Below are 17,708 nucleotides of genomic sequence, written 5' to 3' on the forward strand. Positions count from 1 at the left end.
GCCAGGTCTCACAGTAGATGAGCTCTGCTTTCCTCTGACACTCCCTGGATTAATTAGAAAGATGGAGTTGGAGTGACGGCTCATTGGTTAAGAGCGTTGGCACTGTTCATGCAGAGGGTCAGGGGTTCTAGTCCCAGCATCCACATGGCAGCTCATAACTATCCCAAGGGATCTGAGGTTCTCTTCTGGTCTCTGGGAACACAGCGTGAATATGGTACAGGGGTACATGCAGGCAAAACACACGAAATAATAAAACAAATAAAAAATTAGAAAAAAAACCCCGGCTGAAATCAAGATGGATGTAGGAAAGAACAGGAAGTATTCCAGTTCCCAGTAATACAAAAAATGAAAATTTGTTCAGAGTGAGTGGAGGAGTGTGTACGGATATAGTAGGGGCAGGGAATAGTCAACACAGAGACACAAAACTTAAAATTCAGCTTTTGGAAACAGGAAGCTAAGGATCTGTTTGAGATGTTCAGATGCTCAGTTATATAATAAATAATACTTCTCCAGAGTGAAGCAGTCCCAGTTCTCAGTATCCTCTCTCCATGTCCACTACTCATAGCTGATTTGGTCCTTCATCAGGACTTGGCATTTGTCTGTCTCTGGGTTGCAAAGAGATGGCATTTACTTTCTAGGATTCCTCAAGTCTCTCTCCAATCAACTATTCTTTACTTGTTTTGCAAAACCCAAAAGCTTTTCTGAAGAAAGCCAGCACCTCAAAACCTATACCTGCTATTTCCAAGAGTTTTTGCCAGTGACGAACAAAGCTCCATTGTTCCGAGAGAAGCAACTGGCTGGAGTTTAGTTGTTACTCTGACATGTGTATTTTGTTGTGATTAACTTGGTGCAGATGTCTATTTGTGTATTATTTAGTGTGTCAGGAGACACCCTTTGTTTTTACAATTCAAAGCTTCTAGTCTGAGTTTCTTTGTGTGTGTGTGTGTGTGTATGTGTGTGTGTGCATTTCAAATATGGCAACATATGAGCTAGCTCCTGTGGATTAATGTATGGATAATACCAACTCATGTTTGGATACTACAAGTGAGATTATGTAACTTGTTGGCTATCAAGATTTTTGAAATTGAATTACTTGGAATTGACAGATCCTAGTAAGGATGTTTCTTAAATGCCAGGCCACTAGGTCAACTACTAGTATAGTATCAGTTGATTTCCTCTCTACAGTTTTTTTTATTGACCTCTACATTCTTCTCTCCTCCCCTTCCTGCCTCTCCCCTCCCCTTCATCCCTCCTCCAAGGTCCCCATGCTCCCAATTTACTCAGGAGATCTTGTCTACATTTTTTTTTTTTTTTGAAATTTCAACCAGACTTTCCTTTTGGAGGAAGAGAAAATTTTAGATTAAATTTTAAAAATTGTACCAGAAACATAAACAATTTATCTAAAATCTTGTCTTCCTGCTGAGCTTTAATTAATTCAGTCAGAATGTTGGAATTCAGTGTCCCTCAGTATGTCTGTTTGTTTATGTGTCTAAGGTCTTGCAGAGTAGCTCAGCCTGGCCTGGAATTCACAGTACTTCCTCAAAGTGCTAGATTTACAGCTTTGTACCATGGTACCTATAACGGCCCAGGTAATTCCTCAGTTTAGTGGTGTTTTTGAAACTCGCTTAACAGGTTTTTTTTTTAATTTTTTTCTTAATCTCAAATTGTAAGTAATCATTTTTTTTTCTTTTTAAAAGTTATGCTCCCATTTGGACAAACAAACAAAAGTGTTCTGAATTTTGTAGTAGTAGACGAGGGAAACAGTTATAGGTTGGTTTGTTCTGTCTATATTTATAGACAAGAGTGTGGGAAAGACACACAGGATGCAAAAAAGACACCATTTTCAATACTGGAAGCTGTACGACCTTGTTAGATAGATGATTACTTCTGTCTCTAAAGGGTTCCATAAGAAGAAACCCAGGACAGAAGAAGAAAGCAAAAGAGAAGAAAAGAGAGGTGGGAAAAGGGAGAAAATCCACACATGTGCCAGTGTCTTAGGCATTCCTTATATCTGAGAGAAAATTGCTGTGGCATTTTCATATACTTGGGGCATTTTTCTCACGCCTGGTCGCAAATATACTCCCTTCAACTTTACCATAGCCTAAGAAGAAAGTTGTTCTAATGATATTTTTCCAATAAAGAGGAAAATGAAAAATAAATTATAAGGTTAAATAATTTCCTCAGAGACCCAGAGTTACATAGGTGCTAAGACAACAAAGACTTTCATATTTATTGAATTCATTTAGGCAACCCAGTTCTACCTCAAGCAGATACAAATGAGTTTCTTAATACTCTGGCAGTCATACCACCCTGAAATGTGCTGGATAGCATCTTCTTAACAGATGGGTGGATGGAAAGTGTAGAGGAAAAGAGTGGTAGTGGATTTTTAGTACCCAAGTTACCAGCTAAGAAGAATGACATGCAATACAGTAAGTGTTGAAAATTGTTGACGGTTGGCACCCAGTGATTGCTTGTAAGTATTTTAATGTTTCATATCCTTCAGATTTTGAATTAGAGTCATTTAGGACTTCTTTTTTTTTAATTTTTATTGAGCTCTACATTTTTCTCTGCTCCACTCCCTGCCTCTCCCCTCTCCTTCAACCCTCTCCCAAGGTCCCCATGCTCCCGGTTTACTCAGAAGATCTTGTCTTTTTCTACTTCCCATGTAGATTAGATTCATGTCTCTCTTAAGGTCCTCATCATTGTCTAGGTTCTCTGGGATTGTGATTTGTAGGCTGGTTTTCTGTGCTTTATGTTGAAAAACCACTTATGAGTGAATACATATGATAATTGTCTTTCTCGGTCTGGATTACCTCACTCAAAATGATATTTTCTAGCTCCATCCGTTAGCCTGTAAAATTCAAGATGTCGTTATTTTTTTCTGCTGTGTAGTACTCCATTGTGTAAATGTACCACATTTTTCTTATCCATTCTTTAGTCGAGGGGCATTTAGGTTGTTTCCAGGTTCTGGCTATGACAAACAATGCTGCTATGAACATAACTGAGCACATGTCCTTGTGGCACAGTTGAGCATCCTTTGGATATATACCCAAAAGTGGTATTGCTGGGACTTGAGGAAGGTTGTTTCCTAATTTTCTAAGAAATCGCCAAACTGATATCCAAAGAGGCTGTACCAGCTTGCACTCTCATCAGCAATGCAGGAGTGTTCGCTTTACCCCATACCCTCTCCAGCATAAGTTGTCAACAGTGTTTTTGATCTTGGCTATTCTTACAGGTGTAAGATGGAATCTCAGTGTTGTTTAAATTTGCATTTGTCTGAAGATGTTGAGCATTTCCTTAAGTGTCTTTCAGCCATTTTAGATTCCTCTGTTGAGAGTTCTCTGTTTAAGTCTGTATTCCATTTTTTTATTGAATTTTTTTTGGATGACCAATTTCTTGAGTTCTTTGTATATTTTGGAATTCTGTCTGATGTGGGGTTGATGAAGATCTTTTCCCATTTTGCAGGCTGTTGTTTTGTCTTGTTGACCGTGTCCTTTGCTGTACAGAAGTTTTTCAGTTTCAGGAGGTCCCATTTATCAATTGTTTCTCTCAGTGTCTGTGCTACTGGAGTTATATTGAGGAAGTGGTTCCCTGTGCCAAAGCATTCAAATGTACTTCTCACTTTCTCTTCTATGAGGTTCAGTGTGGCTGGCTTTATGTTGAGGTCTTTTGATCCATTTGGACTTGAGTTTTATGCATGGCGATAGATATGGTTTTATGTCCATTCTTCTACGTGATATCCAGTTATGCCAGCACCATTTGTTAAATATGCTTTTTTTTCCATTTGATATTTTTTGCTTCTTTGCCAAAAATTTGCTGTTCGTAGGTGTGTGGATTAATATCTGGGTCTTTGATTTGGTTCCATTGGTCCTCCTGTCTGTTTTTATGCCAATACCAGGCTGTTTTCAGCACTGTAGCTCTGTAGTAAAGTTTGACGTCAGGGATTGTGATGCCTTCAGAAATTCTTTTATTTTATAGGCTTGTTTTGGCTATCATGGGTTTTTTTGCTTTTCCGTGTGAAGTTGAGTACCATTCTTTTGGTCACTCAGGACTTCTGGATCTATTAAGTTTTCTTACTGCTCTCTCATTGAGTTGACATTAAAGCCTTTCACATTTTTGAGAACAGTGAGTAATAGTTCCCTCAGAGGGCATGGGAGCCTCTGCCTAGCCTCTGGGGAATAAAACACTTAGTAAGAAAGTTTTGGAAGAACTGTTTTGAGAGTGATATCAGGGATATTGATGTCCAATCTCTTTGTCTTCTACTCTTTATTTCACAGTGAAAGTTACACATATTTTTGGTGATGATTCTGAAATGATTATTGGATGATGTTTGTCCAAATCTGAGAAAGGGACTTCATTTCCCATGGGCAATGGATTTTGATAGGTTTGTCATTACAGCTTTGCTTCTAGTAGTACACTTTGTTGTCAGTAGCTGAGCTGCTGGCGTGCTGGAAGGAAGCAGGGGGCAGGATGCTGGGGACAGGAATTCCCTGACTAATGGCGATCGGAAGGCTCAGAGCACAACTCCAATCCTGTTCTATATGGAGCTCTGTCTGCCTAAACACCCATATAAAGGCAGTTCGTCCTGCCACTGGAGAGATTTTTCTCTGTAATTTCTCTGAAATTAGATTTACAGGGTTTTATTGCAAATTGGATTTTGAAAATTGTGCATGCTGTGTGTGTTCATATATTTCCAGTCTTCCCCCACCTATTGAAGTTGGGTCTTCTTTTCTTTTGTATTTATATAGACTAGAGAAGCCAGTCTTACACCCAAAGGACAGCTGTGTTACTCTTATGGATAACCCTCGATAGAGAGGTCATGGCAGGTGCTGTTTGCTGCAGAGTGCTCAGAGAGCTCTGTAAACAGTATTTAATTCTTTCAGGAACCACACGAGACAGGTGCGCATAGGGATTGTGGTTAAATTATATGATACCAGACAGGCATGACGTTAAGTGCTTTCTTTCCTTTGAATGGGTATAGTCTACATCCCTGAGAGATGTGTCCCAGCAGGAGTAGTGGTTAAGACATTATTCTGAAAGGTCAGTGTTCATTGAAGAAATCTGAGGAGGCAAAGACATGCCAGGCTGTGGTTAATACCCAGATGTTTGGTTGTAGGGACCTGTCTGAATGAGGAATAGCATTAGAGCACTGTATAGCTAAGCAATGTGCACAAACCTGCAGCAGTAGGTAGGGTCAGAGCTGGGCCAAATAATCAAAGAAGGACCCTTCTACCCAAAAGGTGAACCTAAATTTTTTTTTTATTAATGTATTTATTTATTAAATATTTCTGTCTCTAGGTGAACCTAAATTTGACGTGTTCGTTCATCATGTATTGACTGTGTTAGATGCCAAGGGGCAACGTGCTAGGACTCTATTAAGTATGGAGTCCTTTCTCCTCCGTTTCCTTTTGTCTCCTCTTCTCTCTTCTCTTTCCTCTCTCTCTTTCCCTTCCTGTTTCTCATCTTCTCTCCACTCTTTCCTTTTTTGCTTTATAGCAGCCAAACAACTTGAATGTAGCCCCAACTGGCTTTCAACTAGTAGCTTTCTCACCTCAGACTCCTGACTCCTGACATTACAGTCATGAACCAGCGCACTTGGCAAGCTCAGTCTTTTCTACATAGTTATTTCCTAACAGACTTCACTGCAACACCCAACACCAAATCCGCTCTCAGCTTAGTTCAAAGAACTTTCCAACAATAGACATAATTGCAAAGATCCTATGAAAGGTATTATAAATGTGAGTGACGTGGAACAGCCCTCGGGCTATCTAACACTCCCTTGATTATGTTTCAATATATTACACACATAGTAGTTACGATCCTCTTCTGTCCCAATTATTCCAGTCACAAAATGAAGAAGTTGACTTTGTGTAGGAAAACTGACCAGGAGTTGTCTTTGAAGCTGATGCAGGAAGTGGGACTTAGAGCATCTACTAAATATGCCCCAAGGTTTTTAAAATGTGTGTATGAAATACACCAAGAGAGCCCTCCTGGACGTGTGGTGCCTTTGCTATGTCTGGGAAGGCAAACGGTTCATTCCTATTAGCATTCAGCAATTAATGTTATCATAGTTCTTGCCCATACCTCATAGTCTTAGAATTTGGCTAGGGAAAATGAAAACTGACATCCTAAAAATTACATATATTTAATCATTTTTGTTGTTAATAAATTTCCAGGAACTAACATTTTCTGTTTTTTTCCTCTCTAATTTCTTTGGTTTATAGAATTGCTAGAGGACTTGATAAGAAAAAAAAAGTGTGAAAATGTTAGTAGATGGTAGAGTCAGAAGTTAAAACTCCCGATTCTGCAGGATCAGAGTTTGCTTCCCAGGGTTTATTTTGGATAGCTCACAATCACTGGCCCCTCTCGCTCTAGAAAATCTGTTGTTCTCCTCTGGCCTCTTTGGGGACTCATGCATTTATATACCGACACACAGACACACACATGCACATAATTAAAAATAAAAAAATAAAAAATACAGACCATAAGCTTTTTATAAATTGCCTAGCCGGGCGGTGGTGGCACACGCCTTTAATTCCAGCACTCGGGAGGCAGAGGCAGGCGGATCTCTGGGAGTTCGAGGCCAGCCTGGTCTACAAGAGCTAGTTCCAGGACAGGAACCAAAAGCTACGGAGAAACCCTGTCTCGAAAAATCCCCCCCAAAAAAAAAAATTGCCTAAAAGCATTATTTGATATTTGACACGAATTTTGGCAATCCGGTATAGACAGGGTTTCTGTAGTTTCAGGAGGCCTCAATGAATATTTTTCAAATATTGATGATATAGACTTTATGAGATATTTATACGCATGTATACATAAATACACATACGCATATATGCACACATATTTTTATCTTTAGGAAAATAGAATTTCAAGATAACATTACATAGACAGCATCTGAAAATATCTGGATTAAACATAAAAATAGTAAAAACTGAAATTTATCTGTCAAATGTGGAAAATGTGGCCTGCATACAGTATTATTATGGTTTCATCTCTACTTTTATATTGAATAAGATGATTAAATAATTATTAATAGAAGAGAATAGATAGAAAATACATTTAATACATCTTAGAATGGGATATGATCGCTAGACATACATACTAGGCTTAAGCTATACCCAGCAGATAACATACATTGTTACATGTTTTTACTAAGGAAAATGCATGCTTTCAAGTTTTTTTTAATTAAAAGTTAATATTCTTTACTAAGTTGTTGCTAGAAGATGGCTGGAGGGTTTAAGGTAGCTCTAAGTGTTAATAAGATTATTTATCTTTAATTTATACTAAGAAAACAATGCGTTTGCTTTCAAAACATTATTGACCCACATCTAGGAAGACATACAATATTTTTATTTTGTAGGTGAAGTAAAGTAGATACATAAACCTAGCAAAGGGGCAAAGTCGAAGCCCATCAGACTCAACTGGAGAAAACGGAAAGCATTGCATTTTCTCAAAGCAGAGATTTCAAAATTTCACTAAGTTATTGAACTTTTGGGCACTGCAGCTACCAAATCATAAAATTTTCAAAAAATGAGAAGCAAAAGCAGATCCCATGTTAAACGTTTTAAATAAGGATATGTTAGAAAATGTTACTTGATAAATACTTGTGTTATCCATGTGCGAACCAACCTACAGTTAATTAGTAAAATATAAACATCCCGCCCAGTGACTTTTCTAGGGCTATTACGATAGTGCTGACATTATTTTCTTGCTTCACTAGGGATTAACAGGACCTGATGGATCCCCTGGCTCTGTTGGACCAAGGGGACAAAAAGTAAGTTAGCCACTTGGTGTTAATTCTATAGTGTCCTCAAATGCCAATGAAAACACCTCAAGAGAAAGTTTGCCAATCAACTGAAACGCTGAACATCTGGTAGACTGGATTAAAGATTTCAATATCTATTCAATTTTTTTATATTCATATCCATGTTTCAAAGAGATAAGAACAGTGAAACTGTTTTTATTTTTCTAGGGAGAACCTGGCGTGCCTGGATCTCGTGGCTTTCCGGTAAGTATTAGTAATGATAAAGCAACAAAACTGAAAACCTATGTTTAGGTAAAATCCCTCCAGTGTGAATAAAGATGTAATTCAGTTTCCTACATAATACACACGACAAAGGGCCTATGAGCCATTGGGTATAGTAAGTACACTATTGCCGCCAGAAAAGGTCAAAGGTATGGGATAAAGTGATGTCCATATCAGGTGGGGGTTCTCAATGTGATTTTCTTTGGAGACAGAAGGAGTGGATTTAATCTCACAGTGACCTCCTGAGGTGTGAACCACAATGCTTAGCTGCGTCTGGCGCTTCTGCCTCTGTGCTAGGAACCATTGAGCAAAGGTCCAAGTGTGATCTAATTTAAGTCTCGCGATGTGTCACGCCTCTCACAGCTGTATATCTGATGAGAGCACAGCAGATGAGCTGTTGCTCAACAGATGTGTTCTTCAGAGAAGCACAGTGGTATCTTCACGTGCAGGAGGACACGGCTCTGTTCTCCTTTCTTGCTGTTTCCATCAGTCTGTGTCCTTTCCCCATTTGATCTCCTTTCTTTGCTTCCTTTTTATCAATCTTTCTCTTTTTACTGGTCGCCTTGGTCCCCTGTGACAGTTTTACTTTTGCATCATGTATAAGACATTTCATATAATTATTACATAATCATATATTATATTATAAATTTATTACAATATAAATATTATTTGTATAATTCTATATAAAAATCCAGAATACAACAACTTAAATAAAAGTGATGTTTGTCTTTCTGAAGACTGATTTGGTTTGCTGTCCACGCTCACCTCCAGTAGTACCCGTTTTCTGGCTTGCTGAAGTTTGTTGTATACCAGACTCTGCGCTGGGAATTGCGAGGGGAGGATAAGTAAAATGTAGCTTCAGCCTGAAATAGTCTGGCGTGAATAAAGGGATATAAAGGACAGAGGAAAGGGAGAGTCAAGTCATGATAGTATACTCCATAAAGATCCCATTATGAGGAGTGTTATCAATTTAATTTAAATATCTATTAAAGTTAGTGTGCAGAAATATAGTCATACTTGTTAAAAGGGATACATCTGTTTTCAAAGTACTTTTATTTGTGCAAGTGTGTAAGCCTGCATGAGTTTATGTGTACTCTACTCATGCAAGTCTCTTCAAAACCAGAAGGCACTGGATTCCCTGGAGTAGGAATTGAAGGGGATGTGAGCTGCCTAATGTTGGGCAGGGCTCAGGAAGTCCATAAGAGCAATAGCACCCTTACCCATGGAGCCAGTCCATATTACTGAGAAAAGGTGTTACTCCTTTGTCTCTCTGTGCCAACAGCTTGTTTACGGGAATGTGTAAATATCATTTATTAAACCTATAAAGCTGTGTTGTCTTAAATACAGGTTTCTTATACAGATGAAGAAAATCTTTAGACTATCTGGTTGTGATGTGCTTCTCTGTGAGTGAGGGCAGCATACATAGCTTCTTCTGTGAGTGAGGGCAAGCATACATAGCTTCTTTTGTGAGTGAGGGCGAGCATAGAAGGCTTCTTCTGTGAGTGAGGGCGAGCATACAAGGCTTCAGGGATGGAAACAAACTCCTGGCTTTGTCTGAGGTAGAGTGATATTGCTTCCGCCGTCCAGGGCTTTCCAGTGAGCACTGCTCGTCTATTTGCACAGTGTAAGAGTTTCAGCTTCTTTGCATTGACCCATGTCTATGACTATGTTTATACAATGTTCAAACCTCAAGCCATAAATATTTTTATTTTGATCTTTTAGGGCCGTGGCATTCCAGGACCTCCTGTACGTATCATCTCATTATTTATAGTTTTACACATTCTAGAAAATACTCTAGTTCTAAACCCGGGGGGTTTGAAGACTTTTCTCTATGGAGTTATATAGCTCCTATTGACAGCATCACTGTTTTGTCAAACAAAAATACCAATTAGGAAAATGACCACTTTAGGGAACTTCTGTTTCCTGATAAATAATTAAAGTTTTGTTAAATGAATTATTGTCTCACTGCAAGCCAGCATGAGAAAAGATGGATGATTCTAAGTCGGTTCTTTATCAGTTTTCATGTCATTTACAATAGACTGTAAACACGATTAAAAATAAGATTGTCCCTTTGATTTGTTGACTTCAGGGTCCTCCTGGAACCACAGGACTTCCTGGAGAACTTGGCCGTGTAGGACCTAGTGTAAGTACCATGGTGCCTTTTGATTGCCATTTGATCCTTTGAAAGAAGGTGCTACTGTTGCAGGCAGTGGGGTCACTGTGCATTTCCCCCTGAAATTCCCAACACTGTAGGTGAATTTTATTCCAGTTAAGCACTTCTTCTTAACCTGCAGCAGATTGAGTTTCAAATTAAAGATGCCATCCCATTATTACATTTTCATCCAGGATTGGGATCCAGTGTCTTTTCTGTTAATTTATCCATATGAAATTAAACAATAGCACGCAGTTATCACCATAAATACCATACTAGAAGCATTAAATTATATCCAGGATTTAATTCTAATTGAACAGAAAGAAACTGAAATTGACTGAGAAAATTGTTGATAAAAAGTGTTTCGTGTGATATTCTATAAGCCCTTAAAAATGTTGAAGTATTGATATGAGAAGCTAAGAAATTATAATCTCATTGAGGGAAGGAGTCAAATGCCATGTATCTTTCTTGCTCTATATATGTGTTTTCTGTATGCAAAGTTACTTACATATATGTTACAAATGAATGAATAATAACAAATGATTGCGTATTTAAAATAATTATGTTGTTTCTGACTTTTTATGTAAAATATTAAGAAAGAAAATGTACCAATAGTAAAAATAGGGCATTCAGAGTAATTTGAACCTCCTTTCATCTGAATGGATTGTTTTAATTTAGCTATCTTTGCTTCACTATCCATTGCAAGAGTTCAGTGACAGCTCAGACCAGGGGTTGCAGAGATGGGTCCTCCACTCTCAATTTAGGGTTGGGTCCGTGCTTTCTTTTGCTTTAATTATCTGAATGACACTAGCAATACCAGCTACTCTGTTCTGTAAACCAACTGGATCAGTCCATGGGATTTCTGATTCGTGTTTAAAGTAGGTAGAGGGATAATCCTATAGATAGCTGACTCGATATCTGCACCCCTTTTCCGTGTCTTCCTTTGCTTTGTTCTCGACCATGGTAAGATCAGAATTTCTTTGATTGCCTGGTGTTGGACAACTAATTGGGTTTTGGCGGTAGGCTCACGCCTGCCTGAGTTCTGCTCGACTTTCTAGCAATGCCTTTCTCTCATGACTCCTTGCTTTTATGAACTGTATTCTGAAACTTGTGTAACTACTATGTCTCTATTTTGAAATGACCTAGGGTGACCCTGGGAAAAGAGGACCGCCTGGCCCCCCTGGCCCCCCAGGACCCAGTGTAAGTCATTTCCAGCTTAAATTTCTTTTGTATCTGAGCAGGAACTGAAGAAATCTTAGAAACAAATGTGGAAATATTTATTAAGTCATTGTTCTGCACTTCCAAAATGGCTACTGTGTTTTTCTTCTCTTTTCTTTTTCTTTTTAATCTACTCAGTCTGTTTCATTTTACAACCAGAAAAGCAGAGGAACCACAATAATCTAAAAGATGCTTTCCCAGAGAGATCTTATTTGTCTGCAGCCTTTGATAGTTGTGATTTTTAAGCGCTTAAAACGTTGACATGAGAAGAAGCATTTTCATGAGAATTAGTTCTTGCTAAGTTTTTTATAATAAAAATAAAAAAGACACTCTATGTTTTTATTCATGTGCCAGAGTTCCCCACTTTGTTTATATTGGCAGTTATTTAATCTCCCCAAAGAGTTAACCAACTATAGTTTAGGGATCTTTGAAGGAATCACCCATCAGTAAATCTTCAAATATTAACATAAATGCTTCTATTTTTCCTTGTAGTTCATAAAATCAATACCCTTATTATAGTTTTGCACCCTTGCTATATATTACAAAATATATTTTTAAATTTCTATCATTCATAAATTAGAGTAAATCATCTAGTTTTATTCTTAATTTTTATATTTTACTTACTTTAGGGAACAATTGGATTTCATGATGGAGACCCATTGGTAAGGTTTTTTCTTTGATTACAATATGGTTTGTAACTCTTTCTTATTAGTATCTATTAATATAAAGCAATGAGTTTAATCGTGGTGTTTTATACGTGTGTACAACATAATGGTTTTAAAGACCATGCAGTCTTCAGATGAGCTGTTTTTAAAATGATCTGACTGGAATTTGCTTGGCCTCCATGTTCTTCTTTAACCTCGATGGCAGAGCCACGTGGACTGGCTGCTCACGTGTTCTCCTGTTCACTGGAGCAGGGTCGTTGTTTCTGTTCACGCCTTCGGCTCTATGCCCGAGGTGTGATTTCCGATGGGAGTACTCCAGTTTTGGGAGATGTTTTATGTCTAGATGAGTAGTCAACAATGGTGAACCACACTCATGGAGTTTTGGTCTATGGTGAAAGGCTGTGACCTCAGGATGGCGCATTTTCAGCAGAGAAGGAAGAGGCCAGACAAGGTCCTGCTATAGTCTACTGTCTAAAGAATTTCACTTCTTTTATTAGATCTGAAATAAATATGATAAAATGTTTACATGTAACACATGGAAGAGGAGCATGTGGCCGGATGACTGTTGAATTTGCCATGCTTTCCTATATAGTTAAAAGAAAAACAAAGGAAAGGGATATTCAGAGTTGTTTAATGATTATAATTGCTTTGGGGCTCTGTAGCTGGACTCCATGAAAAAAATATTCCACATTTTCACATAGCGGGTGCTCTAGTTTACCTCTTCCCTTCTCTTTGTCAGTGCCCCAATTCCTGCCCACCAGGTCGCTCTGGATACCCAGGCCTCCCAGGCATGCGGGTAAGAATAATTCCGTTACTTTAAAGAGTGGCAACATCTAACCACTGGTCTTGGTTAGATTAGTCAAGTCTGCCGTTTCTCTTTCTGTCTGTGGCACAAATTCAGCCTGGAAAATCTAACTAGTGCCCCTACTGAGGTGCATGTGTTCAGTTACAGAATGTCTGTAGTTAGGGAGGAAATGCTCCCAGCATGCACTGGGTCAGGAAACTTGAACATGGAATCCAGGACTGGATGTTTGTCTTCTATAGGGGAAGATGGAGGTATGGATGTGGAGGGAGACTGTGTAGATGAGAATTTGAGAATGTCATGGTTAAAAAAAAATTGGGGGAACCTGTGCATAATAGATTTTCCTGAAGGTTCTTTCTCTTACTTTGCCATCATGATACTTAAAAATGTCTATTTTGAAAAAAAAAGAAAACAATTGCTTTCCCCTCCATTCTCTGTATTTGAAGTGATTTTGAGAAATTCCAGACCCTTCCTGCTCTGCTATGATTGGAAGACGCTGGGCTGAGAGGCGCAGGTTTCCAAAGGGTTTTCTATAATTGCAATTTGACGAATTCTCTCAATTGCAATGCTGTGGAAGGGTTAGACTTATATGGAAGGTGACTTATTTTTCCAAAACACCAGAGAGAGGCTGTAGAACAAATTCTAGTTGGTCTTAATAATAAAATCTCAGAGTCAGATGTTAGGGGGTGAAAGCTGGAGAGATCAGAGGAACAGAGCAGCCAGCCACTAGAGAGTTTTCACCTCTACCATTGCTCAGACATGAAGGGCAATCCTGTCCAATGACTGCCTCCTCACACTGTCTAGACTGCACCTCAGCCTGCAATGAGCTCCCGTCTCCTCCTGCCTTGTGTTCCTCTCTCCACCCAGCCACATCACTCCTGTCTCCACCTCCCTAGTGCTGGGATTAAAGCCCTGTGATCCCAAGGGCTGAGATCGCCTTTGCGTGAACTCTGTTTCTTTTAGACTGATTCAGTCTCGTGTAGCCCAGGATGGTCTTGAACTCACAAAGATTCGTCTGCTTCTGTCTCATGAGTCCTAGGAGCAAAGGTGTGTGCCTCCGCTCCCTGGCCTCTAGTGGCTTAGCTCTGCACTCGGATCTTCAGACAGCTTGATTTGTAAAAGCACAAACACATGATCACTACAAGAGGTGGAAGTTCTGCAGACCCAATCTGAGAACTTCGTCTCACAGTTTGCTGGGTGTTACTGTTCCCAGCCCATGTAGGTTGGCACAGCTGGTATCCCCATTCCCCTGCTGCGCTGCAGCTTTTGTCTTCACTCTTTGCCCCTTCTCTTTCACACTTCCCACTGAGGAAGGAAGCAACCCTGCCTCTGAGATGCCTACTCTCACATCAGCCCTTCCTCTACCTCATGGAAGGAGCTGGCCATAGAGCAGGCAAATGAGATTTCAATGTGATTATCAGGGAGCAAGGGATAGCTGGGCAGCTTCTGAAAGGGTTAAGTTTCTAGTGCTGGAAACTTTCAGAGCTAATCTTGGTGGGGAAGCCGGGGAAACTGGAAGCCAAGGTGGGCAGCACCTTATTGCTGAACTGACTGGCAGAGCAGTTGTTAGTTTAGAGGAGTATTATTCTCCTGATAAATGAATGAATAAAGCTGATGCCTATTGTATACATGAGTCACATGGTGTACATGGTGCTATTAAAGCTTCCAAGGCAGTGTTGTGCTTTGTGACGTAATCTTTTTTCATAGTATTTTAAACACAGATTTAGAGAGGCAGAACAACTTTAGGAGCCTTCTGGCCACTTTTGACATCAAACCCAATGCAGCTTCATTTACCTGTGTTTTTATTATTATTTTTTATTTTTTATGTTTGTTAGGGTCATAAAGGGGCAAAAGGAGAAATTGGTGAACCGGGACGACAAGGACACAAGGTAAGGGAAATAAGCGTTTAGTGGCCCAATGTGATTAAGAGACAGTGTGAATATCCACTACAAGGAATTCCAAGGAATAGCAAAGTGTGACGATTATTTCTTTGGAAAGTAAATGCTTGTGTATTCTAACTACAGTATTCTAAGCTGTTCAGTTATTGAAATGACAAAGAAAATGCCTTTTTTTTTGCCTATTTGCCCCATATTGACTGCATTTTCTTTGTTTCAAATAGGCCATATTTTGATTTTTTTAATCAAAGCTGATGACAGCCAGACACTATGTCACTAGTTGGTTTACTTCCCCAGAGTTTATGATAGCTGTAAAGTTGTACAAGTGTTTTGAAAGTCAGAACACGGGATTTAGTAGACAATTGGCTTCGAGGTCCACTTCTCTAGACCTGAACTAATTTGTCTGTTTATTTTTCATCTTCTTTCACCATAACTTTGACTTGAAGTAGCTGGAAGTCAGCAATACTATCCAGTTAGAACTGTGGAATCTTGGCTGGGCAGTGGTGGCGAACGCTTTTAATCCCAGCATTCAGATTGGGGGATGGTGCAGAGGCAGAAGTAGAGGCAGGTGGATCTCTTACTTCAGGGCCAGCTTGGTCAACAAGAGCTAGTTCCAGGATAGGCTCCAAAGCTACAGAGAAATCCTGTCTCAAAAACAACCAACCAACCAAACAAACAAAGAAAAAAGAATGTGGAATCTATATTGCACTGAGGTTGATATACCCTTTCAAAAAAAGCTGAAAAGTACTTGAAGCAAATCAACTTGGTTGTCATTTCTTCATCTTATAATTTTACTTCCTGCATAGTGTAGATTCTTTCTCTTAGTAAATTTTATAATATTTTACAAACCCATACCACTATTAGTAGTGCAGGATTGCTAGATTTTGTTGATTGTGTCTGTCCATATAATTACTAGGTTATGGTAAAATATTCACCTTTTTATTCAGTAGTAATGAGCAGGAGAGGCAATTTATTTTTTGAGTAAAATATTTTTGAGTATTAACATCCTTGAACTCTTCAGCCCAAATCAGTCTGTTAAATAACCTCACTTGTATAATCAGGATAAACGGGCCAATTTTCTGTGCCCTATTACAGTTTGCACATTATTTTCAGTCATTTATTATGAAGGCCGTGAATTGCTAAGGTATTTTTATTGATCTGGAATGAAACCGCTGGGTTTCGGGTGTCAAACTTGAATAAAATAGAAAAGGTGAATGTCCTGTTTTTCTGCGTGCTCATTCCTCGCCAGAATTTTAGATTTCCCCATTTTGAAAATTCAACCAATATTTATCAGCTACTCGCTATGTGCCATTGTTTGTTCAAAGTTCTCAGAGTTCAGAAGAAAACAAAACCAATACTCAGCCACAGGGGACTGACTAAATTGAACATGACATACTACTCCACCAGAACACTGGCTAAGTCACTAAAACGGGCAAGCAAGAACGTTAAATTACACCCGGAGATTTTTTTTCTTTTTCTGGGAGGCGTGTGTAAAGGAGACAGTAGGCTTCCGTTCATACCAATACTTTTATCCCCTCCTCCTTGTGCTGTGGGCCCCTTTCCTTTGGAGAACCATCTCTCCCTTGTCCCGCAGGATTTAGAACTGTTAATCAGGGCATTTCTCCCTAATGACCATCAAGCTTCTATTTTTGGTGCCTACAAATTAGCCACACAGAAACTATTTTCTTTTTTGCATGTTAGGCAATTGGATAAAATCCCCTTTGATGTTGAAGATTCCTGTAGCTCCTTTGATATTTTTGTACAAACCTAAACTTTAAGTAGTGACTTTCAAAACTGGCCTAAGAAGGTGGGATGTCAATAGGCCGTTGATGACCGAGCCCTGACAGAACTGAGCCTTAACTGAGAGCAGAGGGGCCTGGAGGTCTGCAGTTGGCACGCAGCTCCACAGTCTGTCTTTAAATGTATCCTGCACGTTAACTAACGAAGATTAAAAAGCTTTGTGAATACGAGTGAAGTCCTAATAATAAAACTGTGGTCCTGGGACCGTCAGTCTACACTTCAGTCAGCATCCATTTTAAATTCCTCCAGGAACATGATGATAAATGAGGTCTCCTAAACTTGTCATTTAGAATTTGTGACTATTGATTGGGTGAGTACGTTTTTATCTGCAGGAGAAATGTTTAATTCAAACATATTACTTCAAGTTTTATTGGAAATCTATGAGGAATATGCCATATGCTGATAAGAAAACTTGCAGCGGACTATCAATCATTGTTGTTTGTACAGCGATGTGATAGCTCTGGAGGAAAAGCAAGTACCATTTAATTATATTCGGGAGGTGCTGGAGAGATGGCACAGCAGTTAAGAACACTTGTTGCTCTTGAAGAGGATCCTGGTTCAGTTCCCAGCATCCACCTGGCAGTTCAACCCAGTTCCTGGGGATTCTGGCCTCTGCCGGCACTGCCTTCACATATATACATACATCCAGGCAAAACACTCATACACATAAAGTAAAAATAAGTCTTTGATAGTACTCACATAAAGATTACTCACTCCATGGAACTAGTCAATTTCAGTAGCTTTTAACTTGGGACTACCTCTTTCCACTGTCAATCGTAAGTTCTAGTAGAATACAACCTGAATTTATTTATGGTACTAAAGCAGTAAACATTTCATAATTCACTTGGAAATTGAGTGCCAGGGCTCGTGAGATGGCTCTTGTGAATGGGTAAATGGTCTTACCGTCAAGCCTGCCTTAGTTTGATCTCCAGAATAATGTGCTGGTAGGAGAGAACCAATCCCGTAAGTTGTGTTCTGACCTCCATAGATGCATATGGCATGTGCATACCCCTCCAAATAAAAAATGCAAAAATTAAATGTAATTCATTGAAGCACAAATAATCTAATTTTTTTGCACTTGATGCCTAAATGTTGTATATTAATACTCTGTTAAATTTTTTAGGTGTACTTGGTTATTAGTGTGTGT

General features: G+C 39.1%; 1 protein-coding gene across 2 annotated transcripts in view; it reads left to right on the forward strand.

The window, feature by feature from the left end:
* Col9a1 (collagen type IX alpha 1 chain) overlaps positions 1–17,708 on the forward strand; it is an 83,543-nt gene that overhangs the window by 21,977 nt on the left and 43,858 nt on the right. For both annotated transcript variants that reach the window (XM_057751011.1, XM_057751012.1), the window contains 8 exons: positions 7,724–7,777; positions 7,976–8,011; positions 9,752–9,775; positions 10,119–10,172; positions 11,328–11,381; positions 12,029–12,061; positions 12,804–12,860; positions 14,702–14,755. In XM_057751011.1, coding sequence (XP_057606994.1) covers positions 7,724–7,777; positions 7,976–8,011; positions 9,752–9,775; positions 10,119–10,172; positions 11,328–11,381; positions 12,029–12,061; positions 12,804–12,860; positions 14,702–14,755 — 366 coding nt within the window. The remainder of the gene's footprint in view (positions 1–7,723; positions 7,778–7,975; positions 8,012–9,751; positions 9,776–10,118; positions 10,173–11,327; positions 11,382–12,028; positions 12,062–12,803; positions 12,861–14,701; positions 14,756–17,708) is intronic.

Source organism: Chionomys nivalis, chromosome 19 (genome assembly GCF_950005125.1).
Source record: "Chionomys nivalis chromosome 19, mChiNiv1.1, whole genome shotgun sequence".
Lineage (NCBI taxonomy): Eukaryota > Metazoa > Chordata > Mammalia > Rodentia > Cricetidae > Chionomys > Chionomys nivalis.